The 17,280-nt window shown below is 37.1% G+C and overlaps 1 protein-coding gene across 1 annotated transcript; it reads right to left on the bottom strand.

Annotated features, from left to right (window-relative positions):
* Positions 1–236: 236 nt before the first annotated feature.
* Smp_138220 (hypothetical protein) lies at positions 237–15,938 on the bottom strand (the record flags this gene model as incomplete). Its single annotated transcript, XM_018799502.1, has 7 exons — positions 237–1,213; positions 5,827–6,476; positions 8,058–8,253; positions 8,341–8,565; positions 9,920–10,366; positions 11,856–12,235; positions 15,784–15,938. 7 exons carry the CDS (start codon positions 15,936–15,938, stop codon positions 684–686), a joined length of 2,583 nt encoding a protein of 860 aa, XP_018651284.1. The 3' UTR covers positions 237–683.
* Between the last annotated feature and the right edge of the window lie 1,342 nt (positions 15,939–17,280).

Genomic DNA, 17,280 nt, shown 5'->3' with positions numbered 1-17,280 from the left:
TTTGGTTGTACATTTCTATTTCCCGCACTACTATTCTTATTATCACACTAACATACACTAATCTGTGGTTGTTATTGTTCTTTTTTTATATGCATCTTACCTTCTTTTTCTCTTCCCATTCTCATTTTGTGTGGCGCATATACATCTGATGCCCCCTAGTACCAATATTTATGTGTTCAAATAAATAAATAAGCTATCAACTAACACAGTGTAATAGAAACAGATAATAATCAAGTCATGTCTTTACTAATTTTACTGAAAGACAGGTAATACATTACCAATCATTTTTATATTTACACAGAATAACGTCATGCTATCTATGCCTTACCACACAAGAAAAAAACAAATCACATAGACTATTAAGTGAGATAACAATTTGTAAAGAAAAGGAAACTGTAGAATAATACAATACAAAACATGACAACGAAGTCAGATAGGCACACTGAAACGAAATGAAAAAAAAACACTAGGCTATCCCAGTGTACACATCTTAAATTAGAAAACAGAATAACTATAGACGAGGAGAAATTAAAAGACTATGTGATTAAGTAAACGATAGAACCATTGCAACTGTTATATACAAAATATCGAAACAGAGTAAAAAGTCAATTAGATTTTTTTTCATCAAAATTAATTACAAAATGTGGACAGTTTGTGCGCACACAATGTTTAAATCAAAGAAATTATCGTGATATTTGTTGTTGTACTGAGTTCGATTGTTCTGATCGTAAAGGAATCATAGAGCCCAGATCGAATAGACCATATGGTGGTAGAAGATTTAAATCACCAGTTAATTTACGGACAATATTTCGACCAAGTCCAACATCAATTAAAAGGTGAGTTGGTGATGAAGTGGTCGTGTTAGTTGGTGTACTACTACTATTCAGCGTGGTTTCAGTTAGAGGAATAGACACTGTAGACGTTGTTGTTGAAGATGATGTTGAATGACATTGTGGTGTCAGTATTGGTAAGCCTAATTCAATTACCCAAACAAAGTGTTGAGCATTTCTTAACAGAATATTAGAATCAACAATAGACTGGGAAGGTGTCAAATGAATAATACCACCAATCGAGTTGTGATTGCGCAACCAATTAAACAATAGATTTGTGTTTGATGACGATGAGGAGTTATCTTTATTTACAGTAGTACTGTCATCTGGATGACCAATTATCGCTAGGTCAATGCGCATGCTACTTGGCAGTTTGATAACAGCTGTATAAGATCAAAAAAGAAAGAGGACAAATACTAAAGAGAAAAGACCAATTAACCTCTCGAGATAATAAAAATCAATATGATTAATGTAAAGCCAAATAAAATGCATTAAATTGCTGTTTAAGTTGTGTTATGGAGGAGGTTTTCTGATGATTTTGCTTTAGACGAAATTTACACTGTTAAAATAGATGAATAGAATGCTAGTGCATAGATGGATGCAATGATATGATGCGTGAACAAGTGATGGCTACTCATGAGACCGTATATATCGAGTGAGGCCCTCTAAATGATTAAAAATTAAAAACTAGCCAGATTGTTTTCTATGCAGTTACATGCTTATATACAGAATAAACACACAAAATAAACATGTCATAGGCGATTGGAAGAAACTATTTTATAGGTCATCTATTCTTTAATCAATTAAGACTTGAATGTTAGGCCTCATCTTTGGGCATCGCATTAAGTAGGTAGACTGAATGGGAGAAAGAATGAAGTGATAGTTGCAAATTGGTAGCTTGGAAGACAATACTACTTACTTACTTACTTACGCCTGTTACTCCCAATGGAGCATAGGCCGCCGACCAGCTTTCTCCAACCCACTCTGTCCTGGGCCTTCTTTTCTAGTTCTTTCCAGTTCTTGTTCATTCTTCTCATGTCTGTCTCTATTTCTCGGCGTAATGTGTTCTTTGGTCTTCCTCTTCTCCTTCGACCTTCAGGATTCCATGTGAGGGCTTGTCTTGTGACACAATTGGGTGATTTCCTCAAAGTGTGCCCAATCCACTTCCAGCGCTTCTTCCTGATTTCTTCCTCCGCTGGAATCTGGTTTGTTGTCTCCCATAGTAACTTGTTGCTGATAGTGTCTGGCCATCGGATCCGAAGTATCTTGCGTAGACAGCTGTTAATAAACACTTGTATCTTCTGGATAATGGCTTTCGTAGTTCTCCACGTCTCTGCCCCATACAGAAGAACTGTCTTGACATTTGTATTGAAAATTCTAACCTTGGTGTTGGTTGACAATTGTTTTGAGCTCCAGATGTTTTTCAGCTGTAGGTATGCTGCTCTTGCTTTGCCGATCCGCGCCCTCACATCTGCATCTGATCCACCGTGTTCATCAATGATGCTGCCCAGATATGTAAAGATTTCCACATCCTCCAAAGCTTCTCCGTCAAGTGTAATTGAATTGGTGCATATTGTATTGCATCGGAGAGTCTTGCTTTTCCCTTTGTTTATATTGAGACCTACTGCTGCTGAGGCTGCTGCTACACTGGTCGTTTTCTCCTGCATTTGTTGTTGCGTTTGTGATAGAAGAGCCAGATCATCCGCGAAGTCTAAATCGTCAAGCTGCATCCTGCCTGTCCACTGTATCCCGTGCATTCCTCCAGATGTTGACGTCTTCATAATCCAGTCGATCACCAGGAGAAAGAGAAAGGGTGAGAGTAGGCAACCTTGCCTAACACCGGTCTTTACCTCGAACGAGTCGGTGAGTTGTCCTCCGTGGACGATTTGGCAGTTTAGTCCATCATAGGAGTTCCGTATGATGTTGACTATCTTCTCAGGCACGCCGTAGTGTCGAAGAAGCTTCCATAGTGTCGTCCTGTCCACGCTATCAAATGCCTTCTCGTAGTCGATGAAGTTGATGTACAGTGATGAATTCCATTCGATTGATTGTTCCACAATGATACGTAGAGTTGCGATTTGATCTGTGCACGATCTATCCTTACGAAATCCAGCTTGTTGATCTCGAAGTTGAGCGTCCACGGAATCCTTCATCCTGTTTAACAATACTCTGTTGAAGACTTTTCCTGGTATTGAGAGGAGAGTGATGCCCCTGTAGTTGTCGCACTTGCTCAGATCGCCTTTCTTTGGTATCTTGATGAGAAGTCCTTCTTTCCAGTCTGTTGGTACATGTTCTTCGTCCCAAATCTTACTGAAGAGGATGTGGAGTATCTTGGCAGTTGCTGTTACATTTGCTTTCAGTGCCTCTGCCGGGATGTTGTCTGGTCCCGCTGCTTTGCCACTCTTGATTTGTCTAATGGCCATGCTGATCTCTTCAATTGTTGGTGGGCCAATATCGATTGGGAGGTCTGTGGGTGCTGCTTCGATGTTGGGTGGGTTCAGTGGAGCTGGTCGATTCAAGAGTTCCTTGAAGTGTTCTACCCACCTGTTTCGTTGTTCTTCAATATCGTTGATTACTTTGCCTTCCTTGTTTTTCACTGGTCTTTCTGGTTGACGGTAATTTCCAGCAAGTTTCTTTGTTGTATCATACAGTTGTCTCATGTTTCCCTCTCTTGCAGCCTTTTCCGCTGTCATCGCTAAATCTTGGAAGACAATATGGAACACTAAAATATTGGTGTACACATTTGACATTATTGTTAGCCAGGAAATATTAACTGTAAGACCGTTAGTCTTTATACATAAAGTTTATTGGTGAGGTGAAAAATTTCCATAGACCGAGGTGGTTAGGACATGAGTTAAGATATATGATTAAAACCACCGCCTATTACGCCCTTTGACATCAGATATAACAGTAGGTTGGGAAAAAACTAACAGCGGCAAGATTAAGATATGGTATTAATTTATGAAGGTACTAACTGATTGTTGATCTGAGACATTTTGAAATATGTCGACATCATAGTTGAGGTCCATGAAATGCTTGTAATCAATGGTTGGGCTACTGAATACACAAACCTTTACTTGATAACTGAGTTACATTATTGTGATTATTTGAGATCAATTTACAGCTGACACAAAACTAGCACTATTTACTAATTAACCACTACCATTTATCACTGAAATGAATGTGAAGAATATACAACGAACATACAACTGTAATTTTATTCTAGCCCCCAAATGCCCTGGTACGGCCAAGAGTGGGGAGAGTTTGTTCTCCCTCTCGAAATGCTCTCATATGGCCACGCATATATAGCCTCTGACAGGGAAGTCCTACTCACTGCCTTCTCGTACCACGGGTGTTGTTTACGAAATTGAGAGGACGAAAAGCGAATGTCCGGCGCTTTAACTGGGTTGGTGGACACGGTGCGTTCACCTAGGGGAGTTGGAAAACCCTGATTCCAAATCAATGGTGCACATGAGCTCCAGGATCCTGAGGAAACAAATGGAGTATGAATCAATCGTTGGTCACCTGTTACCATGGGACTGCATCTCCTCACGATGCTCCACTGCCTTGTGGGTGAGACCTTTAGGTCAAAGGCTCCGGGTGTGGCTCCTTAAGAAAACCACCTGTTTCAGTTTGGGCACCTGGGCAGTATTACAGCCCGCACACAAATCAAATGAGATTTGTGCGGCGCATATGTATTCGGTGCCCATTTGTACCAATATTTATGTGTTCAAATAGATGAATGATTTTATTCTATCTTAAGATTTGCTTTTAGCAGTATTCAATAATGGTTAACTTTTAGGAATGAAATGTTTATGAAATACGAACATATTGGGTAGCTGTTCTATTGTTTAGAAACATGCAAAATTGAATAAGTAAATCTTAGACATTGCTTACCTGTAGAGCAAACTAAAAAACCCATGTACTTTATAAATATAACAAATGGAGTGACAACAATGATGAAGAACACAGGCATCTGTGACATTAATTAGCAGCTTATACAACTAATCAGCAGTTAACTAACAATTTTTTTCTTTATACTTGAAACTTAACAAACAGATGGAATTTAATATATTATTTTAGAGAAAACAAGGAAAAAGAGTAGGTTATGGTAATTAAGTAGAACTTCAAAACTATTTATAAATTTAAAAGTTCTATTTATTAGTATGGATTAGAAGAATCGGATAAGTCAAATACAAACAACTAATTGGGTTTGCAAATGAATTAACAAACTGTTTAACGTTAGAAAGAAACATGCTTTTTTTAAAAAAAAAGTATCTCCTACAACATTTGCTTCTTCTAAATAATCGAATTACACGGGCTATTCTTTGAAGATACCTATAGATGAATCTCAGCAACCCAAAAATACCCTTTATTCTTAACGGTCATTTTGACACTAATAGAGTAGGACAGAGTAGACGGATATCTGGCTTATATCACAAGGGATGCCAGTTATCAAAGACCAGCCGAGCTTTATAAATGTGCTGAAACCAGCTCATCAGGACTGATGAGGCTCACAAGATTGGTGAAGCGGTTGATGTGTTCAACTACTTTATTCCCTATCGTTAATTCAGGCGGTAAAGAGCTGCCGCGTAGTATACACAGCATTTAGTTGGCAGGCGGATAAGTCGTTTACGCCAAAAGTAACACACATAGAGGAAAAGTCAAGCGAGTTTTTCGAAATTCTTGCTGATATTTCGTCAAACACCAACCTATGGAGGTTGACGAAACTTCCGGGATAAGTGAAGTGATTGACACACTCAACTAATCCACTAACTATCTTCAATATTAGGAATTCAAGGAAAAATTAGCTGTAAAGAAAGATATAGCTGAGAAATGATGTTGTTTATTCATAAGTCTATTTATTAGTCTTCATTACTGTGATTATAAGTGAGTTTGCAACGATCAGTGTTTAGTTAAATTAAAAACAAACAAACAATGACAGCTTAGAAAATAGTTAATAGATTGAAAAAATATGTACAAGTATACTACTTACAACTTGGTCGACGTATAATTTTCAATCCAGGCATACGACTCATCCATATACGTCCAACTGAACTATGATCAACAATACTACTGATATCGGAATAATTGAGACAACTCATATTATCAAAGTCAACATCATTGTGTTCACGAACATTCGCAGAAGATGGACCGATACTGATACTATTATCATCATTTGTATGATTCCCATTATCATTACTGTTAACTGTATGGAGTCCAGGTATTTGCTTATCATTGTTATACTCATCATCATGATTATTTTCGTTATTTATTTCCCTCCCATCATCACTGTATTGGTCTAATTCATCATCTTCATCATCATCAAGATCATCTAGTCCATATTGATTTGGTTTTGGTGCCAAATTCATAAGTAGGTGTAATTCCTGGCGATAAATAGCAGACATTATGGAATTATCAGTAGGATATTCATCACTAACATCTTCGGAAGCAGCCACAGTAGTGCTATCCACTGAATTATTATTATTAGCAGTAGTCTTAGCACAATGCATAGATGAAGTGACTAATAGAACACAAGCTCCAAGTGTAGATAAATATCGAGCTACATTCAACGACAATACTGCACCTAAATGATTAGATCCATTTGATACGATTAGAATACGAGCCGGAGGTCTATGAATAATTCTGTGAAGAAGGTGAAGTAATAACAAAAAAATTTTTTTCTTATAAAACCCATTCACAAAAATTAAACATTCTTTTCTACAATACCACTAAATAGTATGAATTTTGGATAGTGACTTAACAAGATATTCTGATGATGATAAGAATTTTATTATTGACTAAAGTCAACTTATTCGTTTTCAGTTAATGCTGAAATAAGACAATCATATTAAGTTTTAATTGGATTAGAAAGCATTTTGACATCAATAGCAGAAGGAAACTGTACATTACTCATTGGATTTTAACACTTGATTAACGTATGCTTGCAGCGCGTCAAGATCGTCGACTAATCAACCAATCCCTCTCTATGATACGCGGTTATTATAAATAGATGGGTTAGAAAGCTAGCTAATATTTGATTGTATGTGCTTTTGAAGAGAAAGTGAACAAAGTTTATAATTGTAGAGATACTGAGCTATTGCTACAAATTAATTCATAGTACACAGTTCTAGAGTGCATCCTTAAACCAGTTAAGACCGTGGATATGAACTCATTGTCTATTTTATTTTTTCTTACAAGAAAGCCTCAATTGAAGTTATTTACTTTCCTATTTTGATGTGAGTTTTTAATAGCTACATAGAATAAGTGAGCATTTTTCTTAAAACATATACCAAATAGATACATAAACCTTGTGCAATTTTGAGTTAGGTTTCATGTTTACTGAAACACCTTACATAATGCTTTGCATGACGAGTTTCAACTAACACTGCTATTAGTTACCTTGTGTTGTGAATTTTGCCCTGTAACAAAATTGCCAATCCAAATACCGATTTATATGGTCTTGTTCTTGTGCTAAAACAATGGCACATCAAAACAGCACGAGCAACCTAGAGACAACTATGGATCCTTATTGGTTCTTCTCACCTAGCACTGTCCGTAGAGTTCAAAAGGTAACCCCAGTCTCAGTCTCCACTGTATAAAAAGCAAATTATACCATATCACACTGTAAAATAGAAAATAACAATTATAAAAGATCAAGCCAAAAGTGGCCGTGAGTGTGAGAAGCTGTAACTAACAGATTGAGAATATATTAAGAGTAGTAAATCGTATAATCGTAGTCAATAGGTCATATGAAAGCTTATGATAACAGGAATGCGAATATACACATAATTTAGTTACTTAATAATTATCCAATAAGATTATTTGTAATAATAATTCGTAAACAATTCTTAGCAGCTATCAATCATTTATTTTTCGTTTGGATATAACACCTTGGTTCTTGAAAATTAAAGGTAAAATTACTTGACTGGACAGAATCTAATCTGTATCAAAATTCTCGTGATAATCTAAAATTTTACTGTACTTGTAAAATGTAAGATTGATTTGTCATGCATGCTGTAAGAAAAATTCATACATGTAGTAATGAATATAAGTGAGTGATTTTGTGATTGAAACATCTAACTTTTAACTATTATATGACAGGTTTGAACACCGTTTCCCACTAACAAACCAGTTGGATAGTATTCATAAATTTCACTGAACAGATGTACTTTGAAATGAAATGAATGTAAAGTAGAAAAAGAATACACAATGAACAATTCTTACCGTTGAGGTGTTCTATTTAATTGACGTAAATGTATCATAATATTATCGATTAGAGGACGAGTAGCAGATTCAATAAATCGACCCCATGTAATACCTTGAAATTTATTACTTATTTGAATATCTAAATTTAATCCTGTAGTTAGGTAATTAAATAAACGTTGACGTTGTTCTAATGGAAATATTGGTACACGTTGTCCTGTACATGTATACCAGTACTGATTATTACGTTGTTTTATAGAATTTATATAATATTGTTTATTATTAATATTATCATTGAAATTACTTTCTTTTGAATGAACTGTAACAGCTGCTGCTGGTGACGATGTAACTACTCCTGAACTAGTAGAATTATGATGATTAATAAATTTATTATTGGAAGTAGTATTTATTTGTGTATTGTTTATTTTATGCTTTTCTTCATAATGACTACCAGAGGATGTGATAGTCAGTGTTGTTCTAGTTGAAGCTGTCATAGTTGTTACTAAATTAGATGACTGAGTTGGAGTAGCTAAAGGCAGACAAAAAAGGAAGTAAAAACAATGAAGAGATTATGATGAATACAAGCAATGTGACACTCTTATCTTTGATTAAGTCAGGTAAGTAATTTCTGTCAAATAAGTAAAATGATTGAATTACAACGTATAGAAATGAACATGATTTATTTAACAAGTCGCAGATTTATGTACTTGGGTAATTGAGTAGAATTAAAAGGGTGGGAGGAATGGGAAACTGAGCTTGAATCTGTGACCTAGTAGCTGAAATTTTTTTAAAGATTAATCAGCTATTACTCCATCGGTCTATAATATTCAAAATATGAAGTGTAGCCAATGAATACTAGCAGAATAACACATACATATTTAATAGCTGAATTCATGAGTCGATTTAAGCTAGACCACTATGGAAAACCTGAAAGCACTGGATGGCCGTTTTGTCCCGTGTGTTCTAGTGAGAAGCCGCAACCAGTGGAGTTCAACCGTGTCTGTTGTGAGGCATTTACCCACTGAAGACAATGGTAGACGGCTGCGCAATATCGTGGATTGGTTGAAGTTGGACATTAACACCATTGGATGCCAGTCAGTCAAACGTAGAACTTCGTACATAAGTACATCAGTTCGAGTTGTCATGCCACATTAACATAGAGATGCAGTTGCTGATTCAAATCCCATAGTGGTAGAGGTAGTAAGAGTATAAGCAGTAATCCGAAAGATTAGTGTTTGAAGATGTTATTCAAGGAGTATAATCCAGTGAAATAAATTTGGAAGGAGAAAAAAGAAAGGGACATGAAGAATTCAGAAGATTATAATTTGGCAGAACACAAAGAGTGAATGCACCTTCACCATTGCAAACGATTTGGAGTCATGTCATTCAGGGTCTCTAACCATTGGTTGTTATCATCTCGCGGATCCCAGCCAGGCAGTCTATACCTACCAACATGGCTCAGCCCACTTGTCAGTGACTTCATGGATTTGTGCCACGTTCCGGTCTGGCCGCCCCTAGCATTCTTCCAACCTACTCCTACACCATAAAACATCGCACGGCGCCTTTGGATGCCAAATCAGTTGTCTAGAGGCTAAGAGTTAGCGCGTGAGACCAAAGGTCCTGGGTTTGAGTCCTGCGTGCGGGATCGTGGATACGCACTACTGAGAAGTCCCATAATAGGATGAAACGGCCATCTAGTGCTTTCAGGTTTTCAATGGCGGTTTAACTTAAATCGACTCACGAATTCAACTATTATATTAGTACGATTTCTACAAACCTCCATTTTGATATACATATTTTCTGAATCTTAAATATTTCATTGACTTATTTAACACTAAATGTTTGTGTTTATAAGATAACTACAAAACCCACGAATCACTTACTGAATAGAGGAATTCCAACACCATCTGGACCTTCAATGAAATGTGGTAGAGAAGAAACGGAAGAATTATTCACGTCAGAAGTATTTGTTATTGAATGACCTTCGCGCGAATCAACCATTTCATAGAATGCACTCTTATTAAATAAGGCTAAGTTTCCTTCGAAATCAAAATCTTCATCAATGAATTCTTCAACACAGATTCGATCCCAATCTGCTAAGTTTCTCTGACCACTACTACCACCTCCATTTAGTCCAGTGTTCCCTCCACTCCGATGGTTGTGACTATTATTATTATTATCACGTGGGTGACCGCGATTTTGAGCATGTCGATTAGCAATGCCACTGCCTCCACAGTTGAACTGACCTCTTGGTCCTGAATTCGTATAACGATGGAACGAATCACTTTCAGCACCAGATATATCACTTGTCGCACCAGCTGTTTCTGACACTAGATATTGATTTTTTAATGTGGGAAATTAGTTAATCATAATAAAATAATGGTGTTTTACATAAGTACTGAGCAATATTTTGAATTATAATAACAATAGTCTTTTAAATATCTGATAATTGTGTAATCTAAAATGTTTATTTTTAGTGTACATTATTTTTTGATAGCTATTTCATACCGTTTGATAGAATCACTGACTTCATCCTAATAGCTCAGACGAAATCACTGTGACCGGGTTTCATCTTAGTTTTACGATTAAAGACGAACAGTGATATTAAGTTAATAATGGTCTCAGTGTTTTGACGTGAAGAATGATGCACAATACAAATACAACCGAAGACTAACATGGGTACCGTTACTAACGTACTAATCCATATAAATAGATGAAGACAACCCGATTGAGGTTAATGTGATTATCGAAACTAAAGGTTAGCGACTTTGGATAACGGGTCAGAACAGTTTACGATGACGCTAGTGCATTCACAATGTATTCCTTTAGATCCTGAATTTCTAAATCACCTCATGAATCTTCTACTTTACTGGTTTACATTTTTCCTTTTCGAATAGTATCTTTGATGCTTAGTCTTTTCTCATACTGATATTACTTCTAATACCTTGGGATTCGCCTCAACAATTTCATATCGTACTAATGAGGTATGACAACTTGAAACAATGTGTACAAGGGTCAGGTTATAAGTTGCATATGACTGACTGATACTGTTACTCAGTTGCGGAGCTGGTATGTGTTGCTAAAGGTCTAGGAGCACAAATCGTCAGAGATTTAGTATCAATAATTGGAGTGACTTGGAAAATTGTAAGCATTATTACTTGACACAGCATATGAAGTTTTTATCACGAACTGGTCAGTCAGTCAGCTACAACGGAGGACCAGGCAGATATATGCATCGGTCCAAGTCGCCATACCTCATTAGCACAAGATGGACACCAAATTCATAGAAGTAGTTAATTTAGTGGTGGTAATATATAAAAGGAAGATTGTATATAACAATATAGTACAGGAACTGGAGTCATCTGGAAAACCACTGAAAACCAAGAAACACTACTTAAACACATTTTTGTCTTATTTCGTAGTTTATTAGAAGCATCTATTAGCAGCCTGGAGGGGATTGAACACATAACCAGTGAAGTTCAATCATATAGAGTGAGGTTAAATGACGGCCGCTCTGTATCCCCGACTGACTGGTGTCTGAAATGCGGGTCGCTGGATTTCAACTCAGTAACCTAAAGGCAATCCAGTAGCAAGGGGAACATTGTTGAGGAGTCTCCAGATAGAAGAGCTAACTAGTTCTCTCTAGAGATCAGTGGTTTTCTAACTGACCTTATTTCGTTATGGAAACTAAGTTTTGCACTACCCAGGTGACCGCAGGACTTGATATTGAGGTGGATTCTCCGAAAGGTATCAAATGTTTGGAAAACCCTACCAGATGTGACAAAGTGGAAAATAACCAATCTTAAAAACCAGACTTACTTGAATAACTGCGGCGTTTGGAATGACGGTGGTTATTGACGCCATACTTACGAGCTGGACTTAAGTCATTCGGTTCGCGAATGGAAGCTTTCCCCAATGCATTATCTAACAGTTGCAAATCATTTGACGGTCCGAAACCGTTACTAATATCATTAATGTTACTACCAGATCCTGGAGCACCAGGCGTCCTATGAATGATAGGAGGTGAGTCAGGACATACATAAACACTGCAAGCGTTAGGAATGTTTCTTAACCATTCTCGACGTTGTTCACGTGAAGAATTAGAGGACTTGTTTGGGCCTTTAACCGGTGTATCACTGCCTGAGGATTCATCGTCACTTGCAGTTGAAAGAATGCGAATATTTTGGATAAATCTACTCCTGTAAAATTGAAATAGACAGTTGTTGACATCAGGTAATGTGTATATTCGTGTATTAAAAATATGAAACTGATAATGGAAAAGGACATTGAAAGTTGTATACTATTTAAGAAATTAACATGTAGACTATGAAGTATATGATCATAATAAAATGATAAGTATCAATTTCATGACTAGAGAAATGAATTTATTATGAAATATATGTATGTATCAAAGAAAATTAGGGAATGACTTAAACGTACGAGTTTGTAGACATCGCAAACCAACAACCAATATTTTTTATGGTCATGTACTGAGATTCTGTCTTTACGTAAGCACCAGTGAGTTAGAGCTTACAGTAAACTGTTATCTGAAGTAGTAACTTCAAGTGGCATTTGTTAGGGCTGTTCACAATATTTATTTTGAGTTTTATCATATCCTCTTAGAAATAACATACTTTGCCTACCCTTTGGGGAATTGGACTTCATCCTGGAAACTCACTAATTGACCTGGAGCACGCAGATGACATAACCCTCTTTGGTGAAGATGTTGACAAAATGCAGTCTATGGTGATCCAGAACAAAGATTTTGCTTTGGGACTAGCCTAGGGTATGGATTTAGAAATTTGGTTTGGCTTTGGTAACTTGTGGTGTAGGCGATGTATCTATCAGTCAACCAAGAGGCAGGTGTACTGTGTGGCAGTTTGCAATGTATTTCTTTATGGTTATGATAAGGACAGAGCGGACGACATGCAGAAGCGGCACATTTTTGAATATATAACTGGGAGGCACTTCTCGGGTGTGGTTGAACAAAGAAGAAAATAGAAAGGGTAGATATCAGTTACTAAGAAAGTTAGTTGAGGCTGTCTCTGTCAACTAAGATAGTTAAGGTTTATTAAGTGCGCCCAACCACCATCTATCATGGTGTGCAGTGGTGTTTGGAACAACAGTAGGTTGTAAGAGAGCTGATAATGACCGCTGCCATAAGTAGTATCGATCCATGAGGTCAGTGACAGTCTACAAACTTTTCAAACTCACATCAGAATTCAACAGATTTCGTCCGAGTTGAACTCTTTGAGCTCTAAGGTTTAATCATAACACTTAAACAATGTACGCCAATAAATCTTAAGTACCTTCAGAGCATGACCCGTGTAATTCAAGACCACAGAGTCAGCGATGCCAAAGTTAAGCATACGCTACTAGGTAAACACAACAAATCGATTGATGAGGCAATGAATTTTCATCAACTAAGTTAGTTTGGACGTGTGTTATACATGAGATGGTGGATAATATTCGCAGCTCAAGTGAATGAATTCGGAGTTTCGTTCAGCTCAGAGAACAAAACTCCACCAAAAATATGTTATACCACTGGCTACCTCGATGGACAATGTCTCCTGGTGTGAGAATAGGTTAGGAGAAAGCTAGGAACACTCAAAGCAATACTCAGAATCAGTCCATGAAGTCATTAACAACTGAACTGAACCATAATAACTGGTGTAAACTACCTGGTTAGTGTCAGCATGATCATAGTAACCGGTGGTCAGAGAATTTTAGTGGGATAGGTCAGAATTGTTCACAATGATGCCTTTGTGTTCCCTCTTTGTCTCATCCTAAAACCTTAGCCTTCAGATCTCGTTATACCATTTTTTTCGTTTACTTAGTCTTTTGTACCACTGTTGGTACTGCTATTACTATTTCTACTACTCTGGGATTTGTTTTGAAATAATTTTATCTCTGTTAATGTAGTACGATCGGTCAGTCAGTCAGCGACAACGTAGGACCAGGCACATATATACATCGGTCCAAGTTGCCATATCTCGTTAGTACAACAAGATGAACACCGGATTCATAGAAAAAGTTAATTTAATGGTGATAGTATATAAAATATAGGTTGTATATAAGGATATAGTACAGGAAGAAAGACAGTTATGAAGCAATTTTAATCTCACAGTTTAAGGAAACATAAAGAGTGTATACACCTACGCCATTGTGATCGATTCTGAGCCATGTCACCCACAGTCTCCAACCATTGGTTACGATAGTCACGCGAACCCCAATCAAGTAGTCTGCATCTACCAACATGGCTCAGGTAGAAGTTAGTGACTTCAAGCACTGATGCCATGTTTTGGTTTGGCCGCCCCTAACTCTTTTCCAACCATCCCCTACACTAGTCAACATTGCGCGTCGTGGTAATCGATGTTCAGGCATACGTAACAAGTGGCCCAACCATCTCAGTCGATGAAGATTCATGACCTCATCAACTGATTTACCATAATTCCCTAATACCCTGTGTCTAACCTCACTATTACTTACCCGGTTATCCCAGTAGATGCGAGCAATATTTCTAAGGCATCTGTGGTCAAATACTAGTAACCTACGAGTATCTTCTACTCTTAATGGCCATGTTTCGCAGCCGTAAAGTAGAACAGAACGAACTGCTGCGCAGTATACTCGTCCCTTAATTGATAGACGGATATCTCGTCTTCGCCATAGGTGACGTAAGTTGGCAAAAGCCAAACGAGCTTTTTGAATCCGTGCTGAGATTTCGTCAGACACCAACCCATTAGGGCTGATCAGACTTCCAAGATAAATGTAGTACGGAACTTGAACTGATGCATATATGTTGGATTCTACGCTGCTTATAACTGATTGACTGCTTAAATTGTTGTTTTTTAATTAACTGTTTATATTACTTGATAGTATCGTTTATCTGAACAGTATTCTACGTATAAGTTGATAGCTTGACGGTGATATTTTCTGCGCTTTCAACAAACTACATCTGAAAATTATTTCATGATAGGTTGTTTATTTGGTGATACCGTAATTTATAGACGTACGCATGAGACCTAGGATAACAGGTCTTGGCGCAAAATTTATCCACCAATCCGACTAAATAGCATTTTGGCGTTATAACTGAAGTCAGTTTGTGGCGAAAACAGTGAATGTAATTCCGAAACTCAACGTCCAACTGCAAATAGTAATTTTAACTCCTCAAACAAACTTATAACACTGATTGAACCCTAGTGGGTAGTTGGAAGTTTTGAAAGTCGATATAGCGTTGCTCAAAGATCGTTCGTTTGACCAAAAAGTGTAGAAAGAAATGGAAATACAGTGTTTCATTATTACGTAAGATAAACGGTAGATCAACCTAATAAGTTACATACGACTGACTATTAGAATCACCCTCATGCCACTGTTATCAAGTCGACTACTGAAGAAAGTTCCAGTGAAAATTAATGAGACACAGGTCTTTGCAAAGTTAATGGAATGACAGAGACATTAGTGTAAGAGTGACGAATGAATTAACAGCTTGTAATAACCTTAAATTTCAAAACTGTTATCTGTAGATACGAATTCTAACTACTAGTTGACTATCGTATGTGAACGGAGTTACAACAATACGCGGGAAGGCTACTACACCTGAAGTCTTAGGCGACAAGTCTGGTTTAGTGGTGATGTGAAAAATTCACGTGACAGTACATTAAACACAGGCGGTGCGGAAACTAAGCTTAATACAATAAAACTAACATGTGTATGGAAATGTTTGAAAGGAAACAATGATGGAACTCACTCGACAGCAAACGAAGGGATCGTAGGAGGATAATTGTTGATCACTGCATTGATGAGACTGATTTTATTTTCGCTAACATTTGAGACAATACCAACGATTTTCCCAAGTTGAGATGACGTTAACTCAACCTTAAATCCGGTATACTGGTTAGTCATCGAGACACATTTAAATCAACATAAGATCACGCGCCTTGACTAGAGTTATTTAAACACAAGATACATTAACATCAATAACACTTAAGGAGTTATTAGATCCTAAACTGCTGGTTGTATTTACTTTTCGTACTATCATATTCAATGAAAATTTTTTTTCATTTACTTTAGTCATATGAAAAAGAACTGGTTGGAACTCAATCATTACGGTTGATGACGTATCGGTAGGCAAACGTTGTACCAGGTCCTCTAGTGGTAATTATTTGCTGTAAGAGAGTTTCATTCACAATCCGTGCAGTTAAAACACATAATAGCAGAAGTACCGGATGACTCATTCGAGTAAAATCTACTTAATACAGTCAAAACGTATGTTCTGTTACGTGTTAAAGAAACAACGAGATACTAAACTGGTCCGGCGTCATGGCTGGTTGAACCTCAAGCGGATTACGCAGTCTCATTCCTAACGTCTTAAAATATTCCTCGAAATAATGTGCTTGTGTTAGTTAGATTGATAGGACAATGATAGTGCTTCAGCCTCTATCTTATTACACACCTACATGATTTATCTTACCTTTTGAATGGAAGTTAATGGCTCAAGAAGCATGTGACTACTGAGCCACTATTACATTCCTCAGACTGCTTTGACGACTAAATTCTGTAGAAATACATTTCTTACTGAAGTAATCGAGATACATTAACAAATACCTGAACGCAGTGGCCATTCAAGAGCTTAGAATCCTTGGAATGACAAATAAAGGTGCTAGAAAAAAGTGACGGGAGAAAATGGAATACGTTTCAAGCTACCGAGGAAGCTAACACCTTTTACCACAGAACCTTTGAATGTACGTTTCGACTTTTCAGTAACCCAGGGTAGGTTACAATGTAACTGGAAGGATGTTTATAGCATGTCTTGTTTTGAAAAGGTTTTTCAATATAGTCCTGGTAGTTGTCATCCTGTTAGCCTGACCAGATTGGTTGCCGATATTTTAAAGTAGCTTACCTGCGAAAGATTATTGAAGTACTTGGGCTAAACGTCAATACTTTTTACGAATCGCCATTGATTTATAACGTGTTATTAGGCTGAATATTATGTCACATGTATTGTAAATTCCCGTAATGAATAGTTTTTAAGGTCTTATAAATTGTGCCTGGCCCGACTAGCTTTACTGAACACACTTCCAAATGAAGGCTTACAGCAAACCACCCATATCAATCCAGTTTGGCTCCCGTTTGCTGCATATCGCTTACGGTGACTAGTCAGCTAAAATCGCCCATACTTCAAGAATCCAAGCATCATGTCTTTTCACTCACTCATTCTCGAGTTTTACTTTGGTCTCCATCATAG

The sequence above is a fragment of the Schistosoma mansoni genome, chromosome 3 (genome assembly GCF_000237925.1).
Source record: "Schistosoma mansoni strain Puerto Rico chromosome 3, complete genome".
NCBI lineage: Eukaryota > Metazoa > Platyhelminthes > Trematoda > Strigeidida > Schistosomatidae > Schistosoma > Schistosoma mansoni.
This window is presented reverse-complemented; position numbering and strand designations above follow the sequence as displayed.